The 18,118-nt window shown below is 28.5% G+C and overlaps 1 protein-coding gene across 1 annotated transcript, besides 3 other annotated features; it reads left to right on the top strand.

The window, feature by feature from the left end:
- Nucleotides 1–6,294: 6,294 nt before the first annotated feature.
- Nucleotides 6,295–6,332: a mobile genetic element.
- A 577-nt stretch (nt 6,333–6,909) lies between these two features.
- Nucleotides 6,910–6,946: a mobile genetic element.
- A 1,869-nt stretch (nt 6,947–8,815) lies between these two features.
- TVAGG3_0357450 (uncharacterized protein) lies at nt 8,816–9,025 on the top strand (the record flags this gene model as incomplete). The annotated part of the gene is made up of 1 exon (XM_051231348.1): nt 8,816–9,025. One exon carries the CDS (start codon nt 8,816–8,818, stop codon nt 9,023–9,025), a length of 210 nt encoding a protein of 69 aa, XP_051101078.1.
- A 1,355-nt stretch (nt 9,026–10,380) lies between these two features.
- Nucleotides 10,381–10,815: a mobile genetic element.
- The last annotated feature ends 7,303 nt before the right edge of the window (nt 10,816–18,118 follow it).

The following is an 18,118-nucleotide window of genomic DNA, read 5'->3' as shown; positions in this document are numbered from 1 at the left end:
AAAAACATGTATTTTAAAATTTTAATAAGGCTTTTATGATAGACATATTTACTACTTTTTAGCAATATATTTTTGGATCAATTAAAAACTGTTTTTTAATTTTCAATATTATTTTTTACTCTTGATTAAAGAATTATACTCCTGGGAGTAAGGATGTCAATTTGGAAGAAAAGTGAGAAAATTCCTAAAATGCTAAAAATTAATTTTCCAAACGTATTTTTAAAGGTAGTCTCACGAGAAAACTGACGGTAAAAATTCGATGAAACCAGGTGCATTGTATAGTACATATATGTGGTAAATAAATGTCGATTAGCTTTGTAAAAAATATCCCACAGTTTTTGAGATCTTGAAAACGGCCATTCAAAAAGTCGAAAATTTTCGCGAGATGTTAATGGGCAAGACAGTTTTTCGACAAATAAATCGTAAACATGGGAATTAAAATAAGGCGTTATATTATATATATGGTAAAGAATATGGATGTGAAGAGCGTTAGTAGAATGGAAAGACTTTGAAATTTTAAAAAATTTATCTGGACTAAAAAATTATTTGATTATAAAAAACATATTATATATCAATTGCTATATAGAATTATCATAACAGATTTTGGAAAAGCCGCAAATCCCCAAGTTGGAGAATTCATTAAATACTAATTATTCAGCTTTTTATCAGAAAGGAAGGTAGTGTAGGGGTTGGAAAAACTATGCTCTTTTTGAATCTAAAAGGCAACTGTTCAAATCATAACATCTTTGTTTTTTTTTCTTATTCTGCCATTATTGTTTTTCCTTGTTATGATTCAAATTAAAAATATTTTAGTAAAGGTATTTTGGACATCATTTTTTCACATTGTCTCAATGCAAATGTTTGAAAATTTTGTAGGCAATATGACAACTCTTTCAACATTTGTTCTCTTTTATTAACTCAAATAGATTTAGGATCTAATTTCATGCCTTCGAAGACATTTAAACCATCTTCAACATAATTTATTGACAAATTGATAACAATTACTCATGAATGTCGTAGATTTAATATCCTGTCACTCAGCAACAAATTCGGGTTCAATAACAAAGCTCAGTAAAAACTTTACAGAAATTCTCCAATTTATTTTAGTGTCTTTTTGCGTCATTACGGCTGCATTTTCTTCTGCATCTGAACGCTGTGTTTGGAAGAAGACGAAATACAGAAACTTTCAACACAAGTAATCAGATTTTCTTGTCTTTCATGTTAAAATGCTTCATCTCGCTAGGTATACGTCATTTATTGGATGGATTGTTAGCTTTGTGTCCAAATAGCAAAAAAAAGTATTAATTTAAATTTCGCATTTTGCATAAGTATACGCTTTAATTTATATCAAAACAGATTTAGATAGCTTAAAACAATATAGTTTACTCATAAATACATCTTGATAATTCACTTCTTCAATTTTCATAATCTTATATCCTGACCTATATCCTCTTATAAACCATATTTCTACTGAGATCTTCTTAAAGCATCTTTTTATCCCTATCTACGCCTCGAAACCCTATTTTTCCGGCGGAATATGAATCTTCGGGTCTCGCTGATTCGATTTCTGCAGTCAGATCGTAAAAATACCCACTACATAGCCTGATAATCTCAATTTAAGTTCCTTAATTTTTTTGAAAAAAAAATTAAAACTCCCTTATCATTTTTCCTTTAAGTTTAAAATATACGCTTTTTAGCATGTTTATAATACATTTTCAATTTACATTTACATTTTTATTTTTGAATTGTTTATTTATATTTCCGTTTGAACAATAATATTTATTGAAAATTGTGAGAGAAACGGATATATTAAAAAACACCATACAACAAAATTCACTTTTTTTCATACTTACGCGGATCACTCCTTTTCGGCCCAATATGCCGGAAATGATAAAACTCTCAGATCTAGTTGCTAAGATCCAAACTCTCGACTCTCAAATCTACTTCCTCAGATCTTGTTGCTAAGATCCAAACTCTCGACTCTCAAATCTACTTCCTCAGATCTTGTTGCTAAGATCCAAACTCTCGACTCTCAAATCTACTTCCTCAGATCTTGTTGCTAAGATCTACTTCCTCAGATCTTGTTGCTAAGATCTAAACTCTCGACTCTCAAATCTACTTCCTCAGATCTTGTTGCTAAGATCTACTTCCTCAGATCTTGTTGCTAAGATCCAAACTCTCGACTCTCAAATCTACTTCCTCAGATCTTGTTGCTAAGATCTAAACTCTCGACTCTCAAATCTACTTCCTCAGATCTTGTTGCTAAGATCTACTTCCTCAGATCTTGTTGCTAAGATCCAAACTCTCGACTCTCAAATCTACTTCCTCAGATCTTGTTGCTAAGATCTAAACTCTCGACTCTCAAATCTACTTCCTCAGATCTTGTTGTTAAGATCGATCTATTATACTCAATTTTACTTAAGCAATATAGATCACCTTTATTATGATTCTCTTTATCTGTACTTGTTTAAAATTAAATTACATCATAAAGATCTAATTACAAATTATTTAGAATTTTGAAATAAAACCAGTATTTTATCAAATGCTTTGAGATTAATGCATTCAAACTTAAAAAAAAAGATATATTCAGATCAATTTCAATATTATTGATTTTTTAATGTAAAAACTATGTCTACATAGATCTCAAACAATTTTATTAGATACTCTTTTTCCCAATTTTTTTCAAAATCTCTTTTTACATATCAAAAATTGTATTTTTCAATTTCATTTTTATTTTTTCCATATTTTTTTTGGAATTTGGATATGCGTCCAAAGTAGTTATGTCATTAGAAAAATATTAGATATCTGAAGAGAAAATGATAACTTAGAGAGTTTTAAAGATTTTATTTTCGAATACAAATATAGACCTCAGAGGAATACATTCTAAATAAATTTGTATCTGAGGGTGAATAAATAAGAACAAAATTTAAAGGGTTAGCATAAATAATGTAGAAATTAAGATTGGAATTTAAATTTAATACAAAATTAAAGGGAATGAATTTGCGATTAGTAGGGTATGGCAAAGGGATTGGGAAACATTGGTTACACATGAAAATTATCAGATGTAAGAATTTGGTGCAGATATTTTAAAAATGAGATCTGAGTGCTTCAACAATATCTCAAAATTTAAATTTTCCAAATGAAAATTTGGAAAATTCCCAAAATGCAGAATCAACTGATGATTTTCAATCATTAATAACGCCAATACAAGAAGATCATTTTCCTTCTGCCAACGAACTAAAACAATGGTTTGATATTGCCCATGATGTTTTAATTAGTCCGCCACCTGAGAATCAACATCCAGAAATTGATGAAGAAGAGACACAAAAAGCAATTTATCTATTACAAAACTTAGACTTTCCTAAGAAATAAAATTATTTAATTTATTCTTGTTTGTTTTTTAATTAAACATGTATATTTATTAACATTTCCTTTTTAATACCTTTCCAACTTCTATTAGTAACAAACACATAACTAATTTGAAGATTTAGCGTTATGAAGAAGTATCCAAGTAATAACGTCAATAATGCATTTGCGATAGGATATAATTGCACCAAAGGTTAAAACTTGTATAAAGAATGAAAAATGAAATTTAATACAATTTTTTTTCGAAAAAAATCCATGCTTGGCTAGATTTTCATAGTTATTGAATATGCATTACTGACATCTTGTAAAAGATGCCGATCAAGGCTTTCAAGATTGCTAAATTTCTCGATTAAAATTTACATTTTTTTTTTATTTGTGTTTAATTACATTTTACAGTTTGCAGACTTACATAAAATCCGCAACATAGTGGTTATTTAATATTTGCCCCACAGTATTGTAGTTTGAAATTTACGATAAGATTATAATTGATAAAGTAAGGTTTTGTCATTAATGCATCTTATAAACTTTCATTGATAAATATGGATAGATAAGTTCTGTGTTCAAAAGTAAGCATTTTTTAAAACGCGCAATTATATCAAGAACGACTATCATAAATTCATGAGTATCGATGATTTTCGTTTAGGATGGACTTAATCGGCTTGATTGATATACATATTTTAAAATGGCATAGCTTTGTGCATGTTATGTCAAGCATTGTGCCAAACCAATTTAAAATGAAACAAATTATTTTAAAGAAACTATATATGAACTATTCGAACACTTTATATTAATGTAGGGAGCTATAAATTTAAATATTCTAAAAATTTATTTATTTGTTAAGAGTTCGGAACAAATTTATTATTGAATATATAGGAAATCAAATAATTATGCATAATCGCATAAAAAAATGCTGAAACAATGAAAAGAAAAAAATAGTTGCCCAATAGAAAAAGTCGAACCCATACCCCTACCCATTGAGTTATCCTCACTTTCAAGTTTCGATCGAAAAAAAGGTATTTAATCGCGTAACTCGCACCGTTTAGTCGTATTTCGAAGTTCTATATAGTATTAAAGATTAAGTTACATTATGTACAAAATAACTTTTTATTGTTATTTGATTTTGATAGCATTATTAGCTGAATATGAAAAATCTCGTAGAAATAATCATTTCATTCAGACATAAGTATTGGATTGTTTCCCAACAAGCATAATAACACACGTTTCATATTATAATTTATTTCATTTCTGTACAAAATTTAGATAACGATATCAAATAAAAAAAACTGTGGCATTTTTTTACTTCAAACTATCATGAAGTGTAACCAAATTGGGTGAGTATTCTTGCTATCAGTATGACATGAAAAAGTGAACGCCAAAAATTGAAGATATTGTAGTTAACTCGGATTTTTTTAATTGCAAACACATCTATAATTTGTTTAAATATCATTTATTATATCAAAATCGAAAAATTCGTTTTTGGAAATCTTTGAATTTATGAGAAGTTCTACAAAGACACTTACAAATATAGCGTTTGCAATAAAAAGGCTCTTTAACCTTCTACTGGTTACCTTACGGGTAACCTGCAAAGCTGCTTCCAAGGCATCGGGAAAATAACGTATTTTCGTGAGACTACCTTTGTATTTTTTTATCTCATTTTTTTGATTTTGAAAAAAATTTGGAGAGAAGAACTCTTCGTTTTTGAATTTTATCACGATGGTTTTAAAGTATATTAGACACATGTATTGGTATTACTATTTTTGTATATTTTGAGAGAAAATCCCTAAAAAGTGAGAAAATCTAAGACGGTTTGAGAAAATATATAAACTATTGAAAATTTGAATTAAACTTCTAATTTGGAAAAAAGAAATTTGGAAAGAAGAAAATTCAAAATCGAGATTTAGACTCAGCATCAAATGGAGAACAAAATGTTTCTTCATATGAAGGAAAAAAATTTTCTTGTGAAGAAATAGAGCTTTTAAAATTTATTGTATGTAATGAAATAAACAAATATTAAAATTATTTTTTGATAACAAGAAAATTCCCAATAGAAAATATTGAGAGAAAGAAAAAAAGAAAAATTGAAAAATATTACTCTCCTTTATTTCATGAGATTTTAAATTTATTCTCATAAAATTGACAATTTTATACGTTTAGATGAAAATAAGTGATTTTGATTGAAATAGAAATTATTATTTGCTTACAGCTATCAAATAGATTTTTGCTATTTTGATTAAAATTTGTTAATCAAATTAATAAATTTTTTCTAAATATCTTAAATATCTGGATCACTCACATATACAATGAATTGAACGATAAAAATAATACAAACTCAACTAAGTTTCCTGTCTTTCAACTAAAAAAAATTATGCAAATTAAATTAAATTGTTTATTCAAATATAAAACAAAGATGAAGTAATTACAGTTATCATAAACTTTATGAATAACTCTGTAATTGGTTCAGATTTTCGTAAAAATATTTTTATTAATATCGATAAGAATACGTTTACCTACTATCACAACATATCGATAAACAAGAGTAGAGTGATTTTTATCATCGAAACTTTTTAAAAGCTGTAAGCTGGAAGGAAAAATCTTGTTTTTTCTGAGTTAGTTGCAGAACTATTGATGCACGAGTTATCATTGTGATGTAGAAGGATGTCAATGTACTGACTGAAGGATATGAAGTGAATTGAATTTCATTGCATTTCAATTTGATCAAAATTTGTTGAAATGATATGAATGTGTCAACATCTGTATCACTCTCTTTCACTCCTTCCCTATTCTTTCGAGAACGAAGCTAGCTCAGCTTTCGCTGAGCGAATTGACACTTTTGATGCCCTAAACGTACATGCTCTCAAATTTATCGAAAAAAATTATACCACCTAAACTAGTATATTCTTATTTTAAATATTATATTATCCTTAGAATTGTTGTAAACAGAAATTCATCAAAAGTGACACCTCAGAAAAGCTAAAATATTGAATTTTTGGAACTTTTGATAGAGCACGTTTTTAAATATTAATTAAAGTAAATGTATATTTTGTAAAGATTCTTTTTAATAAAAAAATAAAATTTTGAAGAAGAACACAAAATCTTCTGAAAAATAATATCACATAAACTCATATTATTTTCTAATATATAACTATTTTATATAAAAATCAAATTCAATGATCTTAAAAGCGAATGATAAACCTCAAAATTTACGAATATAATGAGTGGGAATATAATGCTTATCTATCATAAAACCATATGAAATATCAATTTTTGCTTTACGCCTATTCCCACTCATTATATTCGTAAATTTTGAGGTTTATCCTTCGCTTTTCAGATCATTGAATTTGATTTTTATATAAAATAGTTATATATTAGAAAATAATACGAGTTTATGTGATATTATTTTTCAGAAGATTTCATTCTATATGCCTATGAAAAGTACTCTCAAAACTAACTTTTTCCTAATTATAATTAAATCTAGAATATTGTATTATGCTTAGTATTATTTCATTTTTCTCATTCAATTTAGAATTTACAAATGTCAAAAAATTGAGAGCTGTCACTTTTGATGAATTTCTGTTTATTACAGAATCCACACTAGAATATATTTAAATCAACTTTTAAAAAAGTTCGAATCCTGCGCGTCTCACTTTTTAAATTTTCGAAAAGGAAAATTATATTCTCCTAAAATGAAAACAATTTTCCGAATTGACATCCTTACTGGGAGATTAGGATTTGTTCTTAATTATTCGGATCATGCATTATCTCAGACATCTTTTCGTAAGTAAAGGTTCAAATGTTGACCGAAAATTGAATGAATTTTACAGATAAACAACAATCAATGGTTCAATTTTGGAATCACATTATTTTTTTGGATTATTTTTATGGAATTGGGTTGAAACTTTTCAGAAAATCTGCCAAAATTTTTTATGTTTTCCAATAAATCCGGATAAAATGCCGGACATTATTATTCTACCAAAATTAAAGTATCCAAAATTTACAATCAATATCTCTCAGAAAGTTTGATTTTGACAAATCTCTCACAAAATTTGAGAGATAGTACAATATTTTTTGAGAAATGTTTGACCGAATTACATTCAAATTTTCAACATAATGATCACGAGATTTCAGCAACCCATTTGAATATTGATCCCATCTGTAATACAAAATGCAAGATCTTTATGAAAAAATGTAGTCGAAAATCAAAGTAGTATATGTTGAAGGTTTTGTGACTTTTTTTGTAAACGTAAGAATTCATACATTTTTGAGCGATTTTGTATCATTTTTTTTTACATATGAAGTAAAAAATGTATGATTTTTACGGTTTTTATTCTTACGTTTTTGAATAAATCAAGATTTAAAAATTTTCAGAATCGTAAGAAATTTTCACTAAACCCATACATAATGAAATAAAAAAAAATAAAAAAAATAAAAAATAAACTTTAAAAATTCATGTCTTACATTTTTTGAATAATTTATTTTTTTAATTCGTATGAAAATGAGTGAATCAAAATTCGTGACTGTGAATCAATTAATGAATAAACTTTCACCAATTCTCACCCATGTTAAACAAGTAGACGTTTATTTTGATGATTGCATAGAAAGTTTATTTTATAAAGGTAAGTTTAATATTAAACCTATTGCTTTTGCATTTGATGGTAAATTAATCGAAAATTCAAAAATTTGGGAATTAATTCCGGATATTGAATTTATAACAAATATTAAGGATAAGTGGTTTAAACAACAAAACCTTTTCACTAAAGTTCTTTGTAGATTAATGATTAAAACTGAGGAAAAAGAATTTAACGGATTTAAATATCATCCATGTAAAATTTTAGAACTTGGTAACGAAAAACTTCAGAAAAAATTAAACGAAAGACTATCAAAAGATAAAGTTGAAAGAGTAAATAAACTCACTAAAGGTAATGATGATGAAGATGAATTTGATGAGTTCAACATTGAACTTTAAGAAACTAATGATTATTTGAATTTATGAAATCAATTATTTGATTCATTCTTTCTTCAATCTCTTCTATTCTTTTTGTTAAATCATCTATTTTCATTAATGAGGTGATTCTTGATTGAGGAATAGATTTTAAACTAACAACACCTTTTATTTTTGAAATTTTGAATCCATGACCCTCCGGGTCTTGGACTCTGTCCTCAACTTTAAACATTTTATTCAATTTACACGTTGTCAATTCTTCAAATAATTTTTTATTATTAGCATAATAATCATTAAATTCTTCAACAGATGAAAAAATTTTTATTTCAGTAATTGGTTTAACAACGTTTATTTTTTGTTGAACATTTTCACTTTCATTTATCTTCCTCCTCTGTTTCATTTATTTTTAAAATCGGTTTCATTTATCATTAAATAAAAATTAGAATATAAGTGATGATATTTTTTAATTAATATTAAATCAGAGATGGCGGCAGGATTCTTTAAAAAATTATGGAAGGAATTAAGAAAGCTGCAAGTTGGGTTCATCAAAAGATTATTAAACCCGTTGCAAACTTTTTGGCACCAGTAGCGAAAACGGCAGGAACTATCATAGGAGGAGTATTAGGTGCTAAAGCAGGTAATCCAGCGATGGGAGCACAAGCAGGTAACGCAGTTGGTGGAATTGCTGAAGGAATACTTAATAAAATAGGAGGAAAGTAGTGGAAAAATAAATATTATTTTTATCTCAATATCGGTTGTAGTCGACGATAAACCTTATCTCCTTTATTTAATACTTCCCTTACCGGAACATTAGGTGCTATTTGTTCAGCAACGTCACTAATTGCTTCTTTATTCTTAAATATCCAATTTGCTCCTTTCTTAATCCCTTCCCAAACTTTATGCGCTCCTCTTTTTACTTTATCCCATAATTTTTTAAAGAATCCTGCCGCCATCTCTGATTTAATATTAATTAAAAAATATATTTCATCACTTATATTCTAATTTTTATTTAATGATAAATGAAACCGATTTTAAAAATAAATGAAACAGAGGAGGAAGAAATAAATGAAAGTGAAAATGTTCAACAAAAAATAAACGTTGTTAAACCAATTACTGAAATAAAAATTTTTTCATCTGTTGAAGAATTTAATGATTATTATGCTAATAATAAAAAATTATTTGAAGAATTGACAACGTGTAAATTGAATAAAATGTTTAAAGTTGAGGACAGAGTCCAAGACCCGGAGGGTCATGGATTCAAAATTTCAAAAATAAAAGGTGTTGTTAGTTTAAAATCTATTCCTCAATCAAGAATCACCTCATTAATGAAAATAGATGATTTAACAAAAAGAATAGAAGAGATTGAAGAAAGAATGAATCAAATAATTGATTTCATAAATTCAAATAATCATTAGTTTCTTAAAGTTCAATGTTGAACTCATCAAATTCATCTTCATCATCATTACCTTTAGTGAGTTTATTTACTCTTTCAACTTTATCTTTTGATAGTCTTTCGTTTAATTTTTTCTGAAGTTTTTCGTTACCAAGTTCTAAAATTTTACATGGATGATATTTAAATCCGTTAAATTCTTTTTCCTCAGTTTTAATCATTAATCTACAAAGAACTTTAGTGAAAAGGTTTTGTTGTTTAAACCACTTATCCTTAATATTTGTTATAAATTCAATATCCGGAATTAATTCCCAAATTTTTGAATTTTCGATTAATTTACCATCAAATGCAAAAGCAATAGGTTTAATATTAAACTTACCTTTATAAAATAAACTTTCTATGCAATCATCAAAATAAACGTCTACTTGTTTAACATGGGTGAGAATTGGTGAAAGTTTATTCATTAATTGATTCACAGTCACGAATTTTGATTCACTCATTTTCATACGAATTAAAAAAATAAATTATTCAAAAAATGTAAGACATGAATTTTTAAAGTTTATTTTTTTATTTTTTTTATTTTTTTTTATTTCATTATGTATGGGTTTAGTGAAAATTTCTTACGATTCTGAAAATTTTTAAATCTTGATTTATTCAAAAACGTAAGAATAAAAACCGTAAAAATGGCGGAGGTTTTTGTGATATGGAAAAATGTTAGTTGCTCAATTATCTCACTATTGGATGGACTTTTATCGAGCGAAATTTTGGCTGTAAAGACAATTCTGATATTGGTAACATGGTGATAAGAACAAATAGTCAGTTTGCGTGGTTTATGATGAGATAATTTCGATTTAAAAAAAAACATAAAAATTGATTTTAATGAGCGATTATATTTGAATATGCTCTCCTAATTTGAAGGAACTGGTTAAATCATGAATTGATCATGAATAATTTTTTTTCAAAATAACAATTATAATTTCATATTCATTATAAGTTGAAAATATATCATAAAGACTTTATGAATGATAAATTCGTAAAAAACAAGTTAGTTTGTTTCTGAAAATAATAATAATAAAAACCAATTTAGACCCAATAATTTTTGGCGGGATAATTGAGATGTTACGATTGAATTAAAAAAAAAAGCGGTAATACATTTTTACAATGATGAAGAGGCTGGCAACCTCTGAGTCAAAGCACTTGTTAATGCAATGATGAAGAGGCTGGCAACCTCTGAGTCAAAGCACTTGTTAATGCAATGATGAAGAGGCTGGCAACCTCTGAGTCAAAGCACTTGTTAATGCAATGATGAAGAGGCTGGCAACCTCTGAGTCAAAGCACTTGTTAATGCAATGATGAAGAGGCTGGCAACCTCTGAGTCAAAGCACTTGTTAATGCAATGATGAAGAGGCTGGCAACATCTGAGTTAAAATACTTTTCCCAGTGTGGGAGTAATTTGAAAAAAAAAATTTAGTTCATATATTGAAAAAAACAAAAGTAAAAATTAAAGTTTATAGGTTGTGTTTTGATGAGCTAATTGTTAAGATATTGTAGTTCTAAAGAAAAATTGGAGTTTCGAGGAAGTTTCTCGACAGAGGAAACTTTCATATCGAATGTTGCCTCTGTCGAGATGTATGTGACAGGCAAAGTGCAATCACCTATCAATATTGCACTTTGCCTGTCAAAAGTTCTTCGCATCTCTTGAGGTGTGAGGAAGTTTCTCGACAGAGGAAACTTTCATATCGAATGTTGCCTCTGTCGAGATGTATGTGACAGGCAAAGTGCAATCACCTATCAATATTGCACTTTGCCTGTCAAAAGTTCTTCGCATCTCTTGAGGTGTGAGGAAGTTTCTCGACAGAGGAAACTTTCATATCGAATGTTGCCTCTGTCGAGATGTATGTGACAGGCAAAGTGCAATCACCTATCAATATTGCACTTTGCCTGTCAAAAGTTCTTCGCATCTCTTGAGGTGTGAGGAAGTTTCTCGACAGAGGAAACTTTCATATCGAATGTTGCCTCTGTCGAGATGTATGTGACAGGCAAAGTGCAATCACCTATCAATATTGCACTTTGCCTGTCAAAAGTTCTTCGCATCTCTTGAGGTGTGAGGAAGTTTCTCGACAGAGGAAACTTTCATATCGAATGTTGCCTCTGTCGAGATGTATGTGACAGGCAAAGTGCAATCACCTATCAATATTGCACTTTGCCTGTCAAAAGTTCTTCGCATCTCTTGAGGTGTGAGGAAGTTTCATATTACAATTAAAATTACGATTTATATTTTTATTAACCATTAAACAAAATTCATTTAATTCTTCATTAAAATTTCAAATTGTATTTAATTTTTTAAATTTTCATTTTGCAAAATCCCTGTTTGATTCTTATTCTATATCTCACCTTGCATTTAATCCAAATGCTAATTACATTTCAATTAAACATTATCTTCATATACCTTTTTCACTTCTTCAAATTTAATTAATTTCTCTAACTTCTTTTTTTCAATAAATGTCGGCATTGGAGGATAATCAATAAAGTTTATTTCTTCCCTGTCCCCATTTATAATAACATATTTTGCATTTTTAACAATTTTGATTGTAATTTTCATTTCTTCATCTTCAAAATCATAGTTTTTAATGCAATACATATAATTATACCATTTTATGATAAGAGAAAAAACCTTTTCTCCTTCATCTCGATTTAATTTTTCGCATAATTCTTCCAGATTTTCAATTGTAATATAATACGAACCATCCGATCCCTCCCAAATTATACTTAATACTTTTTTTGTGAAATCTAATGCCATTTCACTCTTAAAATTAAATTTGAAAAAATTCTTATAGTATTGAAATGTGGTGATTTCATCAATAGAATTCCGTAATTCCAAACAACATTCAAAATACGTAATTTTCTTCCTATTTGAAATTTCAATTATTTCATCGATATTTAAAGTTGGAAGAGGCAATTTGAACACTAATTCGTTGCGTATATTACACTAGTCAAAAATACTTGATTTGATCATAGCTTCAATGCGGATATTATTCTCATTTGAATATTTCATTTCTCCACTTTGGCGAGTTATATAATTTATCTTGAATATAAGATTTAATTGCCTTTTGTACATGATTTTTTTTTTGCTTGGCGTAATTTATGAAGAATTTACAGAGTAATTGAATTTGGAACTGAGTAATTTCGTTTGAATTAAGCATATTAAGTAATTTCTCTTGAATGTTTTCAAGATCTTTATAAACTGTTCTAATTTGTCCTTGATAATCTGGTAAAAAAAATAAATTAATAGTTCAACCAGATTAAAAAAGTCAATTACATTCTTCTTATATAATTGAATAGATAATTCCAAAGTATTAAGTTGCTCAAACATATTACTAGAAGCAAATGTTTGAATTTCTTGAGCATTCATTGGACAATGATTAATTTTTTCTGCGATTCTTATAGGTATTTTCACTTTACAATTCTTACTTCTGTTTGACTCTCCATAAATTTGACTGATTTCGAAACTCATTCCTCTGCGAAAAATGTCACGTTTTAATTTTTTTCAAATGGAAATAAATCAGAAACTCTTTTTGTCTTTGACATCTCTAGGTTACACTGAAACTCAAGTAAGCAATGCTTTAGAGATCTCTAATAACAATATTACAGAAGCACGACAGCATCTCTTTACAAATGTTTTCTTAAATAATCAAGACAAAAACACTCTTCAGTATCTCAATGAAATTGAAAAAGATATAATAAATGATGAGGAACCAAATAATGAAATTCCCGATTTTATCGATTCCAAAGAGCTAATCAAATTTGTCGCTGGATTTGCATTTTGCAGATTAAAATTTTTACGTCAATCCATTAAGGTTATAACACACTTAATTCAGAAACAAGAATTATTTTTAGAATTCAACGATAGTGATGATTTTATAAAGCATTTGTTCAGTCTGTTAATCAATATTTACATAATGATACAACTAATATATACTCACCATATTTCTCATCTTATCCACCACTGGATCACTCTTTTTATGATAATTTAATCAACGATTCATTAGATGTACCAAAATATAAGGGATATAATATCACTTTTATCGGAGAAGAAAAAAAACATTCAATTAAAATAAACGAAATTGTAATTCTATTTGAAGCTAAAAATACTATTGCAAAACTCAGGAATTTAACTAATTGTCAGAGGGCGATGATTTCAATCAGTCCAGATCAAGCTATTCGAGAAAAAGTGAATAAAATATTAAAGCTTACACCTGATTTACTTGGCAATTATTTATATCTCTATTGCAATGTATGTGAAGAAGTGCTTTATTATACACCACAGAAAATTATTCCACTTTTTGTAAAACTTTATAGAATAACATCTATTTATCAGCCACATTCATTCTATTTATCATTTATTATGAATTATTCTGAAACCTTACTATACGAATCAATCATTCACCAAAATGTCACTTTTTACAGAATTCTTGCATCACCAAAAAATGTTGAAAAAGCTTTAAAAAAATACGACGGTTTAGCAAATATTATGAAAGAATGCAAATGGATAAAAAGCCATGACATCCCCGAAAAGTATCAGAGTTCCGAATTTCATGATGTTATGTTAGATAAACATAATGTTTATATCGAATTTTCCAAAAATACAATAAATTACGATAGAAAAAAATCATCTCAATTTATATTGGCAATGAAATGCATTCTCAATTTACTTTGCAGCAAATTCTTGATTTTGTAAAACATATGCCATCATTTTTAAAGTTGAAACAAAAACATACAGAAAGTGGTATTCAAATTTTGATCTTAAATGAGGAAGATAAAATATTTGAATTGGTCAGTGAGGATTGCTATTTATCATTTTCAATTTATATTTGCTCAGAATGTGCATGTGTTAGATCTATTTTAATATTGAAATGAAAAAGCATGTTTTAACTACAAACTCATCTCAAGACAATATTGAATTTGTAAATAAAATTCTAGGAAAAGAATTCTATTCAAGCTTCAAAAACAATGCACTCGATAAGACATTATATTATGAATATATAAATGATGTTAATCCTCACAGAAATTCAAATGATATTGCATATCTCTTTGATCTAATCCCTGGATTTGTCAAATATCATTCAATTAGTGATGAAATGCCAATCAAGTTTAATAATAGTAATATTCAATGGCTCTTATATCTCCATCCAGAAGTGAAACTTTTCATAGAAAATGCCCAAGCTATCGAACTCGACGCGACATTTCCACTTGATGATTATATAGCTATATACCCCCATATTATATATGGTAACATGGGTTTCCCGTTGGGTGTATTTATAGGACCCTCGGAGTCGGCAAAATCTTATCAATTGATTTATGATACACTTAAGACAATTGTTGATGAAAGTATTATCAAAAAAATCCCATTCATAAACGATTTTGGAAAAGGTTTGGAATCGTTTACATCATTCAACCATTTGATTGTGTATTATTGCTTGAGACATTATTTAAATCGATTGGGGCAGGCACCTGGATTTGTGCAATTGCGAGTACAATTGTTTTTGCGTGGAATATAAAAGAATATGATTATAAGTATGAATTATTTCTTCCAATTGTTGAGATTTACAAAAACTCAGGTGCCATCAATAGTGCGCAGTATGAAGCGTTTCTCGAATTAAAAACTCAGAAGAAAAATCTTGCACTCTGTTTGCGAAAACCAAGGATTTCGTGCTCAAACCATGTGGAAAGTTTTCATTCCCATAACAATGCAGTTATGTCAAGAGTAAAGTCATATGCAGGTAAAATGAATGAAACATTAAATTATATAATTGCAAGAGCAAATCAACTTCGAAAACCAGAGAATGAATGCGCATTAAAACTCTTTCGAAAAAACAAGAAGAAAAATGGGTCTATGAAAGAGGAGAATCGTTGTAAAACAATGATATGCCAAAAGTGCCAAGACAAAATGAAGATTTGGGAAGAGAAATATTTGACAACAATCCCTTGCCAGCACTGTGCCCATTTATATACAACGATAAGTCCACCTCCAGCCCTTAAATTCCACAAAATCAAAAAGGAGGAAAATCTGAAATTGTGATTTCAGAAGTTGATAATCCAAAAGTGGCCGACCAGGCAAAAGAAAAGAATCCTGCCCCACTTCCAAAAGTGGATGATATAATAATTCATGATTGCCATATTCAAGATCTCGCTTCACTTGTTCAGGTTAAGTTCAATCTACGCGACATATTTAGAGCGACGTATGTGATTTACACAATAATACATAATATTCCGAATTTCTTCGAAAGTCGAATTGCGTATTCTGACTTTATATTAGAATCAATTCAAAAAATTGATATATATATCAAAGAACATGAAAATTTCCTTGCAACTCTAGAATGATATTTTAATAAAATGATTTGTATATCTAATTTTTTTATCAGATCGAAAGACATTTTTAATATGATTTAAGGGTCCACTGTAAGGCCAAATAAGACCTATCGTCGTCCCAAAAATATTGCTCGAGATGGTGTTTTACTAAGGCTCAAAACTTAAAAAAACTCAAAAAAATTAACTTTACTCTTTTGAGATCCTTATCAGATGTGCAACAATTTGATGCAGTATTGCAGTTCGAATCTGATTTTTTAATGTAGATATACTCTAACATTCTTGAAGAAATGCAAAATAATATTAATTAAGCTTTTCATTTCTGTATCATACACGAAACAAAATCATTCATTATACTAAAATTTATCAAAGTTTGAATAATGAAAAAAAAAAATATATCTAAATTTTTACATTGAGTCTGCTATTGATATGGTTAATATTTGATTTCAAATAACACAAGTGAAGATAAGAAGGAAGTTTACCAATGAATTACTATATTAATAATGAATAATTTTTTTTAATAAAATTGAAGAAATAGAAAGAAATAGAAAAAAATAAAAGAAATATTAATATTGAATAATATTGTTAAGTATATTTGGTTGTATGAGTGAATTATAGTACAAATGTAAGTGAATGGTATATTGTTAGGCATAAATAAAATGAATGAATAAATTAGAATAAGTAGTTTGAAATTGGATGTGTATTTGATGTTTTGTATAATAGTGAAAAAGGGTGATAGATAATTTCTAATGAAATGAGAAAATGTGTGGTGAAAAGAATAAAATTGGAGAACTATGACCGACAAGAGTGTGTTATGCACTCTTACCGCTCTGCATATATCATTCCGGGAGATATTGCCTGTGCATGTCTCCCAGAATGATAGAAAGTTCCGCATTCATAACTTGAATGCGGAACTTTGACCGACAAGAGTGTGTTATGCACTCTTACCGCTCTGCATATATCATTCCGGGAGACATTGCCTGTGCATGTCTCCCAGAATGATAGAAAGTTCCGCATTCATAACTTGAATGCGGAACTTTGACCGACAAGAGTGTGTTATGCACTCTTACTGCTCTGCATATATCATTCCGGGAGACATTGCCTGTGCATGTCTCCCAGAATGATAGAAAGTTCCGCATTCATAACTTGAATGCGGAACTTTGACCGACAAGAGTGTGTTATGCACTCTTACCGCTCTGCATATATCATTCCGGGAGACATTGCCTGTGCATGTCTCCCAGAATGATAGAAAGTTCCGCATTCATAACTTGAATGCGGAACTTTGACCGACAAGAGTGTGTTATGCACGCTCATTTGTCATATACTATGCTTTATAGAAAACAACTTTGCATTCAATCGTTAAAATATAATTTTCCCTAATTAATATTTAAATTTTATTTTTTGTGCTTTATATAACTTATGGCGTGTACCAAACTCTTTTACAGACTCTCCTGAGCTATCCTCACATATAAACATATGATAATAACGCATACATACTCACTTCATATTCTGATCTCATGACATATTACCGCAAAAACTATAATTATACAACACACCTCATAAAGTCTCATTTTACACGTATCTACACGTTCAAAACCTATTTTTCCCGCGTAATCTGATTCTTCAGGTTCCGCTGATTCGATTTCTGCTGTCAGATCGTGAAAATATGCATTACATAACAAGTTAAACGCAAATTACTTAACAACATCATTTTTGAAAAATCCACATTTTTCAAAAAATGAATGAATTCAAAAGTTTAGATTATATCAAGTCATAACCCAATATTAATTTTGTATTTTAGTTTTTGAGATATTCATTTTATTATACGCATTATTCAGAAAATTAAATATATTTGTGAGAGAAAACGGAAGATATAATAAATATCTCCTTATCTTGGAATTGGCAATTTGAAGAAAAATAGGTTTTGAACGTGTAGATACGTGTAAAATGAGACTTTATGAGGTGTGTTGTATAATTATAGTTTTTGCGGTAATATGTCATGAGATCAGAATATGAAGTGAGTATGTATGCGTTATTATCATATGTTTATATGTGAG

Source organism: Trichomonas vaginalis, chromosome V (genome assembly GCF_026262505.1).
Source record: "Trichomonas vaginalis G3 chromosome V, whole genome shotgun sequence".
Taxonomy (NCBI): domain Eukaryota; phylum Parabasalia; order Trichomonadida; family Trichomonadidae; genus Trichomonas; species Trichomonas vaginalis.
This window is presented reverse-complemented; position numbering and strand designations above follow the sequence as displayed.